Here is an 18,716-nt window from a genome sequence, read left to right on the forward strand (position 1 = left end):
CATTCTTTTTCGACTCTAATTTTTTTTTTAAGTGCAGGTCAAACATTTTTATTATTTTCTCTCCATTTGTTTTTGTCCTTGAACCACGTACCAATTGCTGCCAGGAAGGCAAGCAACTAACTCTTTGGCAAGCTTTTACAATTCCCAGAAGCTCTGAGCTGTTCAGGAATAATTCTCCCCTGATTTTCACTAAGTTCAACACCATCCAATAGTCACATTACTAAAATAAAGAATTCAGCAGTGTGGGGATTTCAAATTCTAATTGTTAGTGATAGAACTCAGATATGAATTATCATTTATCATTAATCCCAATACTCCTCCTTCTGCTTAAACGATTTGGGCATCTCGTTCTGTTTAACTTCTCTGTTAAATGATTTTATCCTTAAAATTAGATTACCTACATTCAAAATGTACATTTTATGGATATATATTAATTTAAACATTAAGTCCTATAGCTAGTCATACTAAATTATAGACTAAAGGTTTAAAAATTGTGTTGTAATTATTTTACTCAATTAACATATTGAAGGATTTTAGTGGCGTACTGTCAAAATATTGACAAAAATGCTTATTGCAGCCCCAAAAAAATTCATTTAAATGATTGATAGATATTTCTTCAGCATATAACTTTAATATTTCAAAATAAACACATAATGGTGTTGTATTACACAATGTCAATGTTTACTTTTGTTTTCAAAAGAAGGCTGTACTGATGTTTTCTTTTGTTATATTTGACACTGGAGCTGATTCAGAGTGCCAGAATTTGGAAAATATCCCATTTCTCAACAGTGATAAAATGACATAAAAATTAATTCCTCTCAAGAAAAGTGCAACTTTTTCACATTGGAAAAATGAAATGAAAATTTCTCCTTCAAGTAAACAAACGCAAATGGTATTACTGCAGAAAGCCTTACATTTCACCCATGTAATGTCCATTACCTCTACTGATACGTTGGTCTCAGCATTACAGTCATCTGTCACAGAAAAAGTGAACGTCTGTGATTCCTTTAATGAAACCTTCCATATAAGAAGTCCTGCAGGAGAAAGGCTAGCATCCTTGGGCCCAGTATTTATGTTAAAAACAACAGCAGATCCTTCTGGGTCTGAAGCCAAGAACTGGTACACAAAATTTTCACCAGTGAAAGTTTGAAGCCTTCCTTGTGAAGCTTGAAATATTGGAGGCTGGTTATCTGCAAAAACAGCTGATCATTTTACTTCACACAGAAACAAATAACAGAACAATCAACAGTTGCTATAGGACAGATTTTAACTCTCAGGTGGTGGAGTGGAAAGGCCAGCTGCCAGATCACGCTGCTGCAAAGCTGGTCCATTTCTAGGGCTTGGTAACATTATCTCCAAGTCTCCTTGTGAACTACGTGTCCTAATGCTCCTAACTGACTCCAGGTTGGCCCAATGTTGGTCAGCCTATCGGTGTGACAGCCAGTAGAAACTTAGGGGGTAAATTGGTAGAGTAGGGCAGGACGATCATAACAGGGTGGAAATGGTGGTTTTAATAATATCTATTGGGATGCATTTTTCTCAGAGCAGTACCAGCACCGTTAGCCTCAATTATTTTTACAGCAAAAGCTGGCCCAATATCTTTGACTTATCATCAACCTATAAATAACCAAGGTGGGATTTTCTGTTATAGCCATCTGAATGGGTGTTGGGTGTCTCTATTAGGAAATTAAACACTTCTCGCTTTTTCTATTTTACTAAAATTCTTGTGATCTGTAACCATTTTTTGCTGATGTTGGGCTTCATCCAATGAGGAATAAAATTCATTGATTGCATTAGTGTTAGAGTAAGTAATATTAGGCTTGATGTCTGGCATCACGTTATAGCAGAACATTGGTAAATATATCTCAACAAGCAAAAACTGTGCAATATGAATTCACTTACTTTCATTAACAGACCACTCAAACTTGGATGTGTCTGGTTTGCACAAGAGGCAAGGGCTAGTTGGATTTGGATCCCCTGCGCCATAACAGAGCCCATCAATATTGCATGTTTGCTCCTGGAAAAAATAGTGGTACAATCGAAATGTAAACTTCTGCTGTATATTCAAATACATGCTTCAAAGGACATGGCTATGATAGATTTGATATACACAGGAATCAACCCCTTATGCAATGCACATGGTAATGTGCACACCATTTACTTGCTTTGGCATCAGATCCCATGGCACCTTTACCTAACAAAAATCTATTGATCTCAATATTGAAGATTTCAATTGACACAGCCTTCGCAGCTTTATGGGCCAGATTTCCACAACACTTTGTGTGAAATAATTGTTTCCTGATTTCATTCCTAAAAAGCCTAGCTCTAATTTTAAGATTATATACTCTTGTTTTGGATTCTCCACCAGAGGATATAGTTTTTCTGTACATTTGCTATCATCCTGTCACTGGATCAAGAATCTATGTGCTGATATTCAGGTGGCCAGGTGATGAAGGATATAACTGGAGCTCTGTTTTTATGCATTTTACAACATATTAGTTGCAGAGACACATGTCTCTATCATGCACTTCCAACTTCAACAACCACAGTTTCAGCTGGCTCCAATGTATGAGCACAGATGAATCCCCAGTTAACCTCCAACATCCATATACAATTAAACAGCCAATTAATACACAATTAACACTGAGAACTGTGATGCATACCTTGCCTGCGTTGATTATATTACGGCATGGTGGGCCATTAAGGATATGGCTATTTTTTAGCAATATAAAAACACTATTGAGAACAATTAAGAATAAGTGAAAAAAATAAAGCGCAGTTGTTAATTTTGTTGCAGCAACAATTAAATTTAATTTGCACCTTTTATTAATGGCTTTAATATTTTAAATCTGTAATTGCTATGGTTACCCTCTGGGTGGTGATCTAAGTTGGTAGTTTTGATTTATTCAAGGGTTGTCAAAGATTGACTTCTTTCTACTGAAAGAGAGCTGAAATTCAAGATATATGAATTTGATTGATCATTCCATTCTGATTTATACACATGATTAAGTGGTGAATCAGGACAGCAAAAGAACATCAGAGTCCACTCCATCCACACATTGGGGAGAATATTCCCCCCGTCGTGGGGGTTGTGCGGGGGCGGGGGCGGGTGCCTCAGGGAGATTAGTTTAAGTTTTAAAAATTTAAATTAAGAAAAGAAAAATTTTTAGGACATGTCCCCTCATGTGACAGTGTCACATGAGCGGGGTCTGTCAATGAGCATTAATGGAAAAATTTTAAAATTTATAAACCCTTCATGAAACCTCATCCCGCCCGTGGATGAGGTTCCATGAAAAATGTGAAGGCTGCCTGGGCTCTTCACCTGCCCACCAACCTCAAGGTTGGATGGGCAGCTCAGTTTATTACTTTAATTGATTTTTAAATGGCCTTAATAGGCCTTTGACAATTCAGTGGGCGTGTAGCCGAGTTGGCTGCGCGTCCGCTGAACTGAAAATTTCAATGACGCGCGGTGATATCGGGATGCTCACCTGACGTCACCACGCGTCATTTTACGTCTCGGTGAGCAGGCCCCGCCCCCACTCACCGACCCGAAAATTCAGGCCATTGTGTAACATGGATACTACTGGCCTATTCCCTAGCCAATGTCCTGGAAGACACAAGAAAATAAACCCAGGAAAACCTACAACAATTTAGGAAAAGCTCTGCAAAATTTATATTTAAATCCATAAAGTAATTAAGCAAAATGCCAAGAGAACACAATAGCTTCTTCACAACCCCAGCTAAACATCAATTTAACCATCACTCTGCAACTTATCAAGTTCCTTTGTAAAGAACTGTAGTGAATCAACATCACTACATGTTCAGATGCTTGTTCTAGATGGCATTCTGAAAACAAGTACATCCTGACCTCTAACCTGACACTTTGTTTTTGTTTTATATGTATGTCCATTCGTCTCACCATCCCTATCCTACTTAAACGACCTATCCAGCTTGACTGAGTCAATCCCTTATTTATCTTAAGAACCTCAAATCATGGTCCAGGTTTTCGTGGAGGTGTACCGAATTGGGAGGCCTTTGAAAATGGTAGGTGGGGCCCGATTCCAGGATTCCCACCCCCATTTCCGGCAATTTGTGCCAGCGTAAAGATGTGGGTAGTCAGCCAGCATGCAGAACTCCTGGCGTTGCCAGCTCTATTGTGGGACAGGCCATTTCAAATCCTCCTGAAGTTTGATGGATCCGGGCCTATTTTGTTGGTAGATGTGGTTCACGGCTTCCCAGAGGAGTTGTGAACCATGGCGGAACCATATCTTGAGTCAGAACCAAATTAAAACAGTCATTTCACATTCCCATTAAAATATATTTCCCTTTTTGCCTTCTCATAAAGCTGTCAATCAATACAGGCATTCATTGTATTAATGACAAAAAGTTATTATTCACTTCATATCTCTTAATCTTGTGTAAATAAATACATAGGCATTGAAACAAATTCTTCAAACAATGATCAGGTTATTACAAGGTAATAGATATATCAATAAAACAAGGCTCAGACTCCCCTCTATAGTATGTACATATTGCCTGTGAAGAGCTAAATGTATTAGATATTCTTGGAGCTCAGCCAAATATTCATAATGAGACAATCTGGCAACTGTATCCATAGAAGCAGTTAGAACTGATGGCCAGATATCTGTTTTTATAGTTGACTTCATTATGAATGCTTGGCTGAGTTCCAAGAATGACATGGAGGAAGGCATTGGGAAGACATGGAGGGGACTTGGGAGATATGGTTGGGGGGGGGGGGGGGGGGGGCACGGGGACACAGAAGATATGAAGGGGGTGAGGGCTTGAGGTCCTGGCAGTCATGGTTGCAACTGGGCCAATGCCCCAATAAATGCCTCCTAGCCTGCCATCCTCGCAATTTGTCCACCTCCATTGCCGCCTTGGGCCTGCCTCCGGGAGTGTTGGACCCATCTCCAGCCTACCACTGCCTCTTTAGAACAAAAATATGGGGGGGGCAGGTGATCCTTAACAGAGAGGGATTTGCAGAGTTGGAACTTTGAAGAGTCACACTTCCTGTCTCCTTCACAAAAATCCAGCCCCGTGTCTGCCATAAGCATTCATCTCTCTTAAGTAACGTTGCTAATTCTTAGATCCTATCTTCATTAATAAGAGTCCTTCAAGTTGGTATTATCCTGATTGTCATAATTTATAACATCTTGACAGCTTCATCATGTGCTATGACAAAAAATAGATACAGCACTCCAAGTATGCTTTACATAGCCATCATGCCTTTTGTATAATTAGATCAGGCATCAGGAAACAATTATTTTTCAGAGAATTTGGAATAATCTATCAGACAAGGTAGTAAAGGCTAGAATTGTAAAGGCCTCCTGCTCTTAGAATCAGTCTTTATTATTCATTGAAGGCACAAAAAGGATAAAAAATATTATTAAAAATCATACAGCCAGTGCCACCTTCGCCTGCAGAATCTGTTGGTATATTCAACCACGGTCCTGGTGGCAAGCCTTTTTTTATGGGTCTTGTGCTGCCTCATTTTTTTATGTCCGACATCCGGAAAATGCAGCAGGCAACGAAAATTGTGGATGATTGAGTTGTTAACAAACTTAACAGCTTGTTATGTAATGATTTCAAAATGACGGATGGGCTGCAGATTTCAGCGCCCGCCCACCTTCTATATAATTGGAGGCTGGCACGATGATGTCGGGTTGCTGACCTGACGTCATCATGCCAATTTTTTTGGTCAGTGGTGGTGCGGTAGTGTTGTCGGGTGGCCGAGTTGTGATACTAACGATAGAGTTCATCTGCAGCCACTTCTTGGGTGGAAACATTAAGGTTATTTACAATATATTCAGCAGCAACTACACGTGTGCTTTCAACTCTAACTCTGCCTCTACACTGACTGCTGAGGTCACCCGTGCTACTCTCCTATTGGCTATGACAGATCATGTGATCTTCCTAATAAGTATTATACTTAAAGGTACATTACACACTATTTAAAGCCAGAATTACTACAGGTAGGGTCAGCATGCCCAATTTAGGAACATAAAATCCAGCCCAAATTTTGGTCTTACCTTTAAAGTACAGAATCCATCAGAGTTTGGCTCACAAGTTTGACAAGCTCCATCAAACAATGTTAAGAATTGTGAATTGCTGTACGTGTACCCATCATTTGAAATCTGTCAGAGAAAACAAAATTAAATCATACTTCTGTAGACTTAAATGTTAAGGGCTACGGTGAGCTTCACAACCAGGGGCAATGCTGCCCATGCACTTGTTCAAGGCTCCAGTTCTGGCTATAACAGGAGACAATGGGCGGAATCATCCCAGATTTTCACTAAGTGCGATAGTGGGCAAGAAAAAGAACATTTCACCCGCCAGCCACAATGACAGCTTTTCAGGCCATATCATCCCAATCCCACCTCATTAGTCATGCATTCCCAGGAAACACCCCGTTACAATGGCAGGCTGGCTCTCATTTGCCCACCATGCCAGCATCTCTCTGTTTCCTCTTGCCATGCGCTATATTTAAAGTGCAGCCGCACACACACCTTTCAGTGCTTCCAGCCCAGGGCTGCTGCACAGAAGACATGGCCTGAAAGGCAAGAAGATTGCAGGCCCCCGATTCAGTGATACATTCCTCAAATGCCTTTTGTACGCCATGGAGGCCCGCAGTGATGTCCTCTACCCCTGCTCTGGCTATAGGAGGGGCAGCAACATCACTAATCTGGCTTGGGTGGTGTTGGCAGCAATGGCCAGTGCCAATACCCTGCAAAACAAGACAGCCACCCAGTGCTGCAAGAGGACGATTGATCTCCTCTGTCCCAACAGGGTAAATCACTCTTCTCATCACTCTCAACTCACACACTCACAAACCCATCACACATCCACAGGGATCTCATTCATTGCCAGTTCAAGGGACATAACCACTCATTCTCTCACACACACCTTCATTGTCCTCATCCCGTCCATGGCACCACTCACCACCCACATATGCCAGGCATACTTATCATCTGGCCTGGCAGGCATCCTGCTTACGCTCTCTCTATCTGTCTTCATGCAGAACAAGCTGGCACACAACAAGAGGGAGAGGTCACAGACTGGTGGAGGAATGCCTGAAATCAAGGTCCTCACGGGCGTTGAAAATAGAGCCACAGAGTTGTCCGGCGAAGATCTGGACCATTCCTGCGCTGACGATGAGGTCAACAGTGCTCTACCAAGTGAGGATCCAGCAGTGCAATATCTATCAGATAACCATGCTTTGAGTGATGTGTCCTGTTTCACAGGCCACTGCCATGCACTAATTATCTGTCCTTGTTTTCACAGGCACATCTGAGAAACAGCCGAGGAAGTCCATGACCAGGTCCTTGACTCAAGCTCCGAAGGCGGTGGCAGGGACTTCCACGTTTCTGGCACTCGGGGGACTGCTGCAGGCCAGAAATCTGTTGAGTCCGAGTAAGATGATGAGCCTCTGGACTCAGTCACACTTCAATTGCTGGAGCTATAAAGGCAAGCCAGGAAGTCAGGAAGGGATGTCCACTGCACTCCTCAGATTGCAAGGCACTGTAGAGGAGACGGTCCACCTTCAGTCTGAGGTGATAGCGCCAGCATGCCAATGCATGAGGTCAATACTGGTAGGATGGTGCCTGTCATGGAGACCTTTGTCCAGAATATCGGTCCTGCACTGCTGCGTGGGCTGAACTCCATCATTGATGCCATTGTTGGCCCCCAACAGTGTACGCAAGAGGGGTGCTGGGCAGCTTGATCTCACTCCAGCTTCCCCTTCTCAAGGAGTCAGCCTGGGGCTCTTGGGCACCCTTAGGGAGGAGAATCAGCAGGTGCACACCCCAGGGCCATCCACCCAGGTGACTCTGGGAGTGTCCAGCCCATCCGAATCTTCTCTCCCTGTGACCCCAGCAGATCCAGCTCCACAGGCTGAGGAGGGTGCCACTGCCACACAGCAGGACCCCGAAAGCAGGCTTGGGCCCTCCAAGTCTCAGCCCTCCACTGGATACCTGTCAAGGTCATCACAGACAGGGCGTAGCAGTCAGCAGTCCGCCTCCACCTCCACTGTGGATGTTGGGAGAGCACAAAGACGTGGCAGGGTTAGGAAGGTTAAGAAGACATAGTTGCCTGGGCATGGGTGTTAATCGCATGTACATAATGTTCATTATTGTTAATAAACTCCCAAGAATGTCTCCTTCTCTATGGCTCCTTGTTATGATGAGCAGTGTTCGTGTCATTCATCTGAAACCTTGCTTCCTGCACAAGGTAAAGGCAGGTGCCTAAGTCCAGGACCTCTTCCCTGTGCAGTGTATAACCTTCAGGCCAAAGTGATGGTCTGGCTTCACACTCACTGGACACATTAGTGATGCCTGCACCTCAATGGTACTTATCATTGCTGCCAGAATGTACTGGGCAGGCATCACAGTTCCATCATTGTCTCTGCATGCTCTCAGCACCTTCGAAGTGGGGCTGCCCCCCCCATCTCTTCAGTATCTGTGACCAGTGACGCTGAGAGGTCAGGTGCTGAAGGCTGATAAAGGAGCAGGTGCATTTCAAGTTCCATGGCTGTGTCTCCATGAGATGACCCTGATCACAGAGCTCAAACAAGCTGTCCTCGGCCAGACAGGAATCAGACATTCACAGAGGTGATGTGAAGATCTCCGGAGTGTCCTCACTGCATGTTGTCATCATCTTTTAGTAATCTAGCGTCTATTAGGGCCTCGGCTGCATTTCCATGACAGGAACCTTATCACAGAGGGTATGTGTGCTGCCATCAGCCAGAATAGAGTCAAATGTTCACAGATGCAATATGGTGTCTCCTCACTGCATGTTGTCATCATGTTGCATGAATCTAACAGTCACGATGGCCTCCCGAGCGCACCTGCCTCATCTGACCAGTGCAATGGCCTCATCATCGCTGGCATCCTCGCCTTTGAGGACCTCCTCACCCTCATCCCCATCGATGTCCTCCTCATTGGAGGAGACCTCCAGCTCCTCTACATCCTCCTTAGCCAGCTCCTCTCCCCATTGCAGCACCAGGTTGTAAACGGCGCAGCAGGTGACAATGATGTGTGACACCCACTGTAGACTATACTGAGGGCCCCACCAGATTGGTCCAGGCACCTGAATCTTATTTTCAGCATCCCCCCCGAGAAGCCAGCCTTGCAGCTTCTGTGGACCCTGAAAACATCGGGGATCTGAGACTTGCTAAGGGTGTAGGTGTTGTGGACCCTCCCTTGGATCCGTGTGCAGACCTGCAGGATGCGTTTGTGGTGGTAGCACACCAGCTGAACATTCAGCAGTTGACATAGTTGACCCTTGTTGCCATAGAGATCTGAGCGAGAGAAGTCAATGGCACCCTGCACCTGTGGGAAACCTGAAATCTGGACAAATCCCAGTGTTCTTGCATCCTGCCTCTCCTGGTCCCGGGCGAAATGCGCAAAATTGTGTGCCTTCGCGAAGATGGCGTCCATGACCTCATGGATGCATTTGTGGATGGAGGCTTGCGATATCCCACAGAGGACACCTGTGGAGCCCTGAAAGGAGCCACTGGTGTAAAAATTGAGTGCCGCGGTCACTTTCATGGCCACTGGCAGTAGATGCCCTCCATGTCCCTGTGGTGCCAAATCCTGCAGCAGGTGGCAACCTACTATGTTATAGGGCAGGATTTTCACCCTGCTATGGGGGAAATTATGGAGGAGAACAGGTACCATTCTCTGCCCAAGCCATTTTTCTGAAGATGGGACTGGGGGCACAAGAGTTACCCACCTACAAATGGTAGGTGTCCATTCAAGTAAGCTAAAGGCCAATTATGGGAGGTCAACTGGAATTTTTCAGTCGACCTGCGGGCCCCCCACGTGATCGTGAACAGGCCAACTGTTTGGGGGGTGGCGCCCCTGTGGCAGACAAGGGGAACCAGTGTTCTCGGATGCCTTTCAAGCCCTCAGTGCCTACCTGACTACACCTGTGGCCAGGGGTCATCCTGTGATCTTGAAGAGGGATTTTCCTCTATGATGGTGGCCTAGCAACTGTGGACATTTTTAATTTAAGTTTTAAAAGTTGTTGAGAGGGCAGCTAGAGATGGAGACACCCTCTCTCTCCTTTACCTGAAAAGGCAGGCTGCAGTTCTTTCTGAGCCTCCTATCGGTCCTCCAGCTTCAAGAGCCCAGCCGCTGTCATTAATTGGAGGTCAGTGGCCACTGGCCATTAATTGGCTAATTCAGGGACAATCACTGTTGGATGACTGTTTTCTACACATTGCAGGTCTGGACACCTATCTGACCCCGAGGTCAGGGTGCCGACCCGGAACCCAAAATTCTCCCATAATTCCAAATCAACAGGATACTAATGCATCCAATTTTAAGCCATGCATTACTCTATAGAATTAAAGTGTATCAGAAAACTCCTCTCTTTATTTACTTTAACTGCATAGAATTCATGAGCCAAGCATACTACAAAATATAAATTCAAAATTCATGTCCACAATTTTTCTCGCTCATTAAGTTTAGTCCAATTTTACCTCAGCAAGTTATTTGTTTATAATTTATGTATGTTATATTGTTTTTAGCTGGAAATCACTGTATGAATGATTAATACTGCAGTAGAAAATTTATTAATTGCGATACATATTTCAAATTTAGAGAAAACTAAATCTCAAGCTTAAATCTGACTACAATATAAGCAGTGATTATATTATAAGGGTAAATTCAAAACACTAATGTGTAGTGTCACTGGCACTAAATTGTTTGGACAGTAGACAAATAAAGAGAATATAAATATAAAAAGTACATTTATCATTAACTACTGCTATGTGAATAACTTTCTGGGCGTAAGTGTTTTAACCTGTATTCATCTCACGAGAGAAGATGAGGATGCTTGAATTTAAGAGGCAAAAAAGAAAGGTAGTGAAGTTAAAGTGCTAGAAATATTTACAAACATTTCATTTGACACAGAAGAAGTGCAGATTAAATCACAAACTTCTATGAATGCCTGCAGTTGGCAGGAAGATGTGTTTAAAATGAAGAGCTGAAATTATGTAAGCTCCAACCCCTTGCAGGTTGATTGCTGCAGACTACAATTATGAAAAATGTAAAGATTCAGTTTCATCATATTATTTAATACAAATTATTTGCACATTTAAAATTTGATACCTTGACTTGCCATCTTGCAATTGGCTTGTCATCAAGAAGGTCTATACTTTCAAATGGTTGACCAATCTCAGCTGGAATCTGGCAGTCCACAGCTCGATTACTCAAAAACGTCGCCTTTGTTGGCTGTGAGACAGTTGGAACCCAGTCATCATTGACGTACTATACTCAATTAGATAAAGGAAATTGAAAGATGTAACATTAATTCTGACAACACAAATAAAAAAAAAACTTATAGCACAACTCATGCTATCTCCTTATGGTTCTTACATATACAGACAAAATTTCACCCTCTTCCCTTTGAGTGCAAACATATATTTGCAGATTACTGCATTTTGCTTTGAAGTAGTGGTAGGCTAACTAGGATCAGGAAGCATCCATGCTCCATATTCCGGGCCAGGTTAATTATCTGCATTTTAATGACAATAATGCCCGACTGACAGATTCGGATTAAATTATACCAAGATTATTCAACAGCACCAACCCCAAAAGAGGCAGGGATATTAAAGCAATATCATGCCCAGACAGCACAGAGAAGGCCTATGAAGAATCCACATGAAAGTAAAAGTACGTAGAAACTTCAGCTTCTTTTGGAGTTATGAAGTATTATTTTCCTACTTATACCTGTCTCTTGTAACTGTCATTGTACAATTTAGGTGCTTTGATATAAAAATTGTAAGAACGCATGGTGCTATGGCAGGAATCAAAACTGAGCTACTTTGTACAATAGTTTTAATTTTGTGACTGCAATAAGAAAACTAATTAACAGTCATAGATTAATCTTCTGTGATTTGACAGGTGTATGAAATAATTATGACTGTATGGTTCTTTTATACATTGTATTTTATCTTGTTATGCATCTACACGGTATTCAGTAAAAGTACGCAACTTCAAAGCAGATTTTAAGCTTCTAATATATCTTACTAATTTACATATTCAATATAACCTTCTGCACTTGATCTTTAAAATACCTTGAATTTTATAAATTCACAATGTACAGTCCTAAAGTGATTAAAGGTATTGACTTTCCTTCTACATCACACACATGAACAAAGTAGAAAATTGATAGCCTCAGTTGATGTAGTTTGGTGAACAGCCACTCTATGGCTCTCTGGTGTTGCTGTTGCAATGAAGGCCACAGGATGCAGCTATAAGTTGACTTATGGGGCTCAGGACAAGAGGCTACTGACTGCCATCAGCAGCTTCTTGTTTGATTGCAGTGGAATGATTAGGGGGCATAGCTATTTGATGAGCCCTTGAGATGGTCAAAGCTTTGAAAGCTAATTTTCTTTGTTACCATTAACTGCACGTGTCCAGAAGGATGTACCTCCATAATTCTCAGCTCTGGGTTTCAAGGTTAAGAAGGCAGAGACTGCCCACTGATCTGTGTTGTATCTGAGTTATTTTGTCAGGTAAGGTTTATGTATTGGGCAGCAGTGATCTTTGCAGCTAGTTGAGGTCTGCTGAGATCCAAGTGCTGGGTGGAGTCCAAGAGGACAATGAGGTTCTGCCTGTGGCTGTGTGTGTATGAACTTTGAAGTTCAGGCAGTGCTGATCAATTAAGATGAGAACTTCAGCTTTTCAATTGGCCGAAGCTTATGGGTGCTTAAATAGTAACTGAATCAGCTGTAATAGTGACTGCAGCATATAAAGAGTTAAATACAGGTTGAATATCCTTAATCTGAGACCTTTGGGGCCAATTGCATTTTGGATTTCAGATAATTTTGGTTTTCGGATACTGCATAAAAACTTACCCTACAATAGCCTAAGCCTAGGCTAGCTATAATCTAAAGTAAATACAATGGCTAGAAAAATAAGATGTATCACTGAAAACTAAATACAGGATACCTGTAATATGTTTCATTTTGACATGTTCACCACAAAAATCACAAGATAAACAGTGCAGACAAACAACTAGATTTTCTGTGCTAAAGGTCGATGAGGTTAAAAAAAAGTACATTTTTTAGATTCAGTTTTTGGATTTATGGATAAAGGATGCTTGGCCTGTACATAACACAATAGACTTCCATAGTGAAAGCATAAATAATGAAATGTTTGCACTTAAATAAAACATGAGAATTGTTAAGTTTAAATGGCTACAAACTAATGCTCAATATCCAAAGACTGAGCCATATTTAACAAGTGTCAGCAAATAGCATGTTTATCTCTTTCTAAACACTACTTTTTTAAACTCTTAGAAAGCTCTCAAAACTCTTTCCAATTGCCTGAAGAACTGAATATTAAAAGATGTTTAACAAAATAGGCCTGCATTTTATTTACTATTGAATATAGACTTCATCCTGTAACTTTACTTACTTGCAGCTTGATGATTTCACACGTTAAACTTGCAGACTCCATGAACCACTGGCCAAAGACCCTCACAGAGGTACAGTCATACTGCCGAACATCACACAATCCAGAATTCTCCAACTCTGTGATTTCAGGAAGCTGATCTTCGATGTTAATATCATAAAATGTGAATCAAATTGTACTCTCTGCAAAATTTTAAACTTGCAAGACCTTACATTTTGTTGTAAGTCTTTTCCAAACCACAAAAATCCTGATTTTTTTTTTGTTCAAATACACATATATTTCATTCCTACTTTCCATCATTAACAAAGTGTGGTGGGGAGGGAGGGGGGTCATTTAGATTTGGGGGGGGGGAGGGGAGGGGGAGGTGGAGAGGGGTTCATGACAATGACCAGTATGTAACTGGATTGCTCTTCCCATTTGGGCAGATGCCTCCTCTTTGCTCAATATCTACTGTACAGCTCTGTTCACCAATGAGCAGAATGGGGAACAGAACCTGCATCTTCAACGATTTACACTGCTCAATTATTAATAATTCCACAACACTTCAATTGATGTGCTAAGGACTGAAAATGCAATAGGAAATTTCAATAAATTTAAAAGTTTTATTTATTTGTGCCACAATACTTACCAACTAAAACACTGCAATCATAGCTGCTAAAACCTGAAAAACAGGTACAACCCCACTCAGTACATTCACCATTGGCAGTGCAAGAATTGGGACATCTTAGTGCTGACAAGATGTCCTGAGGTACACTGGACAAATCCCCATTGCCACTTAAATGATGGATCCCATCTTCCAGTAGTTTCTTTTCACATTCATTCTCTAACAAACTTAGACCTCCACTTGCCCAGCTGACGTCATCCTTAAGCTGAAGATCCAAGATACAAATATCTATAACATCCACTAATCGTTGGCCCAGTAGCTCCCCACAGGCTCGACCTATACTGGAATTGCCAACTGTCTGTTGGCATAAATCAAAGGCCATAGCTTCTGTCAGTCCAGAAGATGTAGGCCAAGAAGGCAAAATCTCTTGATGAAGTTCAGAAGTATGGTCCTCAGGAAAGAAGTAACTGAATCCTTCTAAGTCTGTCTGAGTAAGACTTTGAAAAGGGAATGTTGGTAAGTATTCATAATAATTTTGCCGTTTCCATCTTCTATTCTCAAGATATCTTTTCTGATGGTAGTTGTCATCTTTGTGTTTGTTCCTTCTAGTGTGTTGCCTTGACATGGCTTGTTTTCTCAGCATGGTCTTCCCTCTGGGATGTACATAGGAGACCCTTGCAAAATGGATGGTTTGATTTGATTTACTCAGACTGGCATAATGTATATCTCTTAAAGTAGAAATTGTAGACTTGATTTGAGCATTGCGTCTACTAATTCCTCTAATCAGCTCAACAGTGCTGATGTACTCTGCTGTAACATCCAGTACTGGTATCAAATTGGAAATTCTCACATTTTCACTTCCCGGACAGCCTGAAGGAACCATAGATTGAGGAACAGAATCTAGTTTATTGGAAGATTGTTGCAGCACAATTGAATCAGAACTACAACTACAATAACGTCTTTTTTTGACAATAACAGGTGAAGGTGCTGTTTTATCAAATAGACTCTTTCCAGACAGAATTCTGTAAAAGCACAATCAGAAACAACATTACACATTATTCACAGATCTGGCACACTGACAAGCTCTGTACAAAGTGCCGGTTATATTTTATTTAACTAAAATATATTTTCAAAAGATTTACTATTTAAATTAAGGTCATCTCTTTCTTAATAAATATTCTTTTCCTTAAAAAGTACATTCTTGGTTATAAGCAGATGTATAAAATACTGAAACAACCTAAGACAAAGCTTGGTCATTACTGCATTTGCAGGTTCAATGATGTTTGGTATGTGTCAAATACATAGCCAACGGTTTTGTACCAATACATATTTTCAATTAATACATTTTTTGACAATGAACATAATTTACAAAGCGAAATTGCCATTGCATAGGCAGGAATCTGGTAGATCCTTTGTAGAGTTATCCAAATTTCATTCCATTGAAGTTAATGGGAAGAAAATTGGGGGGTTCCATAATGGCCAAGCAATGCACACTGCCAGATTAATAACCATCCAGTACCACAGAAAACTTAATGCAGAATTTTGAGCTAAAACTTCTGTATTAATCATACCTCCAATTTTCAATGAAATTATCAAGATTGTCAATCTTTTCTTGAATTAAGAGGTCATCTGAACCATGAAAATCATTATTCACATCACCATCAAATGTGCCACAAAGACCCCTGGTACTTTGGAAGTCTACACCTGGTGCTCTGAGTGTTAAACTCATTCCCCATTCACTCACATCAGCACGGACGAATGCTCCAGAAGAAAATGTGATCTATATGGAGAAACAAAATTGCAGCAAATTATCTTTGTTTATTTGATACTTTTGCTTCTATATGATCCTAATTATATGATCGCAGCAGCACTAAGATATATCTGCAATTATATTGTAATTGGAACCTATATCCCCTCTCCAATTGTAATAAGACAATTGTAACATCGTTGAGCAATAATTTTGCTTTATACAGATGCTACAGTTATAAATGTTGATTGAATCTGGAGTCAGGCCCTGATCAGATACTGGACCAAAGCAGATAAGGGAGTCTGACTTCAGAGTCATGTCAGGTCTTAACTCAGGGCTTACGCTACATGGGGGCAGAGGTCTTCAGTCTTGCACTCTCACATGTGGATGGAACAGGTGCTGATGGCCACCATTCATGACCTTGCCAGAGTATTTGGGGTGAGGGATATGTCAGCCAACTTAAATGCTAGCAGTTAGCACCTAGAACATGATGCATCTTGGGTGCCATCAGTGGAGGAGGAAAAATGACACTGGGCAGCTGATCTCTTGGTTGTATTGTCGCAGGGACGTATTGTTATTTTTATTTATAAATGACCAAGACAAATGAAAATGCCTCTAGTTTTAATACCCACATGTTACATTCTTCCTCTATAATTGGAGACTAATAAATGCAGAGGGCAGAATTTTCCATGCCTGCTGGCGTTGGGTGTGTTTGGCCACGTGAGTGGACAATATGGCAAGAAGGCCAAAAATCGTTTTTATGACGCCGTGAAACCAGTTTGCAATCGTTCGCTCTGCCCCGAGGCGGGCCATGTTTCCCGTCATCGGACAGCGGGAACCTCATTGTAATACATCTGCATATCATTATAAGCCCAGCCAGCTGAAATCACCCCACACGCCGCTGTGCTTCACAACGGCATGTATGAGGCGTGAACTTCATGAGGAACTTGAAGATGAGTGCACAGTAACCTTGCACAGTGCTCACGAGGGTCGCCTGTTGGGCTTCAAGGTTGAAGTGCCGTGCATTCAGGCGAGGGCACAGGCAAGTTGCTTTTTCCTGGCTGGCTCACATTGCGGGGCCAGGACAAGGGCTGCCCTGCAGTTGAGGCAAATTGGGGGCGGGGGGTGTCAAGGACTGCACTGCGTTCTAGGTGACCTGGGGGGCTCAAGGGCTGCACTGAGGTTGAGGTGGCTTCAGGGGGTGGGGGGCAAGGGTTCCACTGTGGTTGATGGTAGTGCACAAACACGTGCGGGGTGACGTGGAGGGAAGCGGTCATACATTAGGGAAACCTTGTATAAAGTGACCATTCCTCTGCAGCTGAAATAGTTCAGACGCAGCTACATTGGCATGTATGGAGTCGGGTCTCTAGCTTATCTGCCCACTTAAGCAATGCAGAGGCATGAAATTGCCACCAAGTGCTCCAGAGATTTTCACCCCTCAGGCACAGACTGCAAACTAATGAGTATTTTAGCGGATGGCAGAACTGTTGGACAACTGTGCACTTTCTAGTTTGGACCAGCCTCCTCCATGGTTTAAGCTAACAGTGAGGCCTTGCAGTGCATGTCAGGAGAATGCCTGCGCCTGAGCCGAGAGCATAGCATGCAGTCCAGTGGGCAAAGCTTCCGCCAATCGGTCAGTTGGATTGGGGCGGAGGAAGATGGGGTCTCGGGCATCCATGCAGCGCACTAAGCTCTGGCCATCCAAGTGGTGGCCAGCACTCTCCGGGATGTGTTAAGGGGCCTTCAGACTTAAACAGGAGAGGTTCTAGAACACCCAAGCTAACCCACTCTCTCTCTTTCATCCTGCAGGAGCAATACATAAGGAGCATGGAGCCTGGTGACCTAGCAGTATGCCTTGTGGCTTACAGGGAGCAGAGATGAAAAGGAAGACAGCGATGGAGATGCCTGGTTGGGCAGAGGGAGGAGAAGCACCCTCAGGAAGTAGAGGCAGCTGGGGCTCCCGCACACACTGCTGACGAGCCACAGAGAGCTGTCGCTGGTCAGCGCCTAGCTAGACCCAGGGTCTACAGATGCCATCTTTCATTCCTGCAGGTGACGGAGAACCAGTGTCGTCGAAGACTGTGCATGTCTGCTGACTGCTGCAGGATTTGGCGCCATGGGGACATGAAGGGCATCCACTGCCTGTGGCCATGAAAGTGACTGTGGCGCTCAATTTTTATGCCAGCAGCTCCTTTTAGGGCTCCACAGATGACCTCTGCGGGATATCGCAAGCCTCCAACCACAGATACATCCATGAGGTCACAGAAACCATCTTCACGAGGGCACACAGCTTTGAGCATTTCGCCCAAGACCAGGAGTGTCAGCTTGCAAGAGTGATTAGTTTTGCCCAGATCTCAGGTTTCCCACAGGTACAGGGTGCCATCGACTGCAGTCATGTAGCGCTCAGATCTTCGTCACAACAAGTGGTCAACTATGTCAATTGCAAAAGCTTCCATTTGCTGTATGTTCAGCTGGTGTGTGACCACCACAAATGCATCCTGCAGGTCTGCGCATGTTTCCCAGGGAGTGTTCATGACTCCTACATTCTCAGTCGGTCACAGATCCCTGATGTCTTCCAGGGTCCACAGAAGCTGCAGGGATGGGTCCTTGGGGACAAGGGCCACTCGCGGAGGCCGTGGCTGATGACACCCGTGTGGTGGCCTCAGGCTGCAGCAGAGTGAAGATATAGCTAACCTCACGCTGCAACTTGCAACTTGGTGCAGCAAATGATCGGGATGCTGAAATTGAGGTTCTGATCCTGGACCGGTTTGGTGGATACCTGCAATATATTCCACAGAAGGTATCATGAATCGTCAGTGCCTGCTGCGTCCTTTACAACCTGGCGCTGCAACAGGGAGAGGAGCTGGCTGAGGAGGAAATGGAGGAGCTGGAGGTATCCTGTGATGAGGAGGGCGACGACGGG

General features: G+C 43.0%; 1 protein-coding gene across 1 annotated transcript in view; it reads right to left on the reverse strand.

The window, feature by feature from the left end:
- vwde (von Willebrand factor D and EGF domains) overlaps positions 1-18,716 on the reverse strand; it is a 379,611-nt gene that overhangs the window by 148,669 nt on the left and 212,226 nt on the right. The window contains exons 11-17 of the mRNA XM_078538828.1: positions 15,618-15,826; positions 14,071-15,068; positions 13,446-13,582; positions 11,133-11,291; positions 6,051-6,155; positions 1,903-2,017; positions 940-1,190 (exon numbers count right to left, since the gene is read on the reverse strand). Of these exons, the coding sequence (XP_078394954.1) occupies positions 940-1,190; positions 1,903-2,017; positions 6,051-6,155; positions 11,133-11,291; positions 13,446-13,582; positions 14,071-15,068; positions 15,618-15,826 (1,974 nt within the window). The remainder of the gene's footprint in view (positions 1-939; positions 1,191-1,902; positions 2,018-6,050; positions 6,156-11,132; positions 11,292-13,445; positions 13,583-14,070; positions 15,069-15,617; positions 15,827-18,716) is intronic.

Source organism: Cetorhinus maximus, chromosome 3, assembly GCF_964194155.1.
Source record: "Cetorhinus maximus chromosome 3, sCetMax3.hap1.1, whole genome shotgun sequence".
Classification (NCBI taxonomy): Eukaryota; Metazoa; Chordata; class Chondrichthyes; order Lamniformes; family Cetorhinidae; genus Cetorhinus; species Cetorhinus maximus.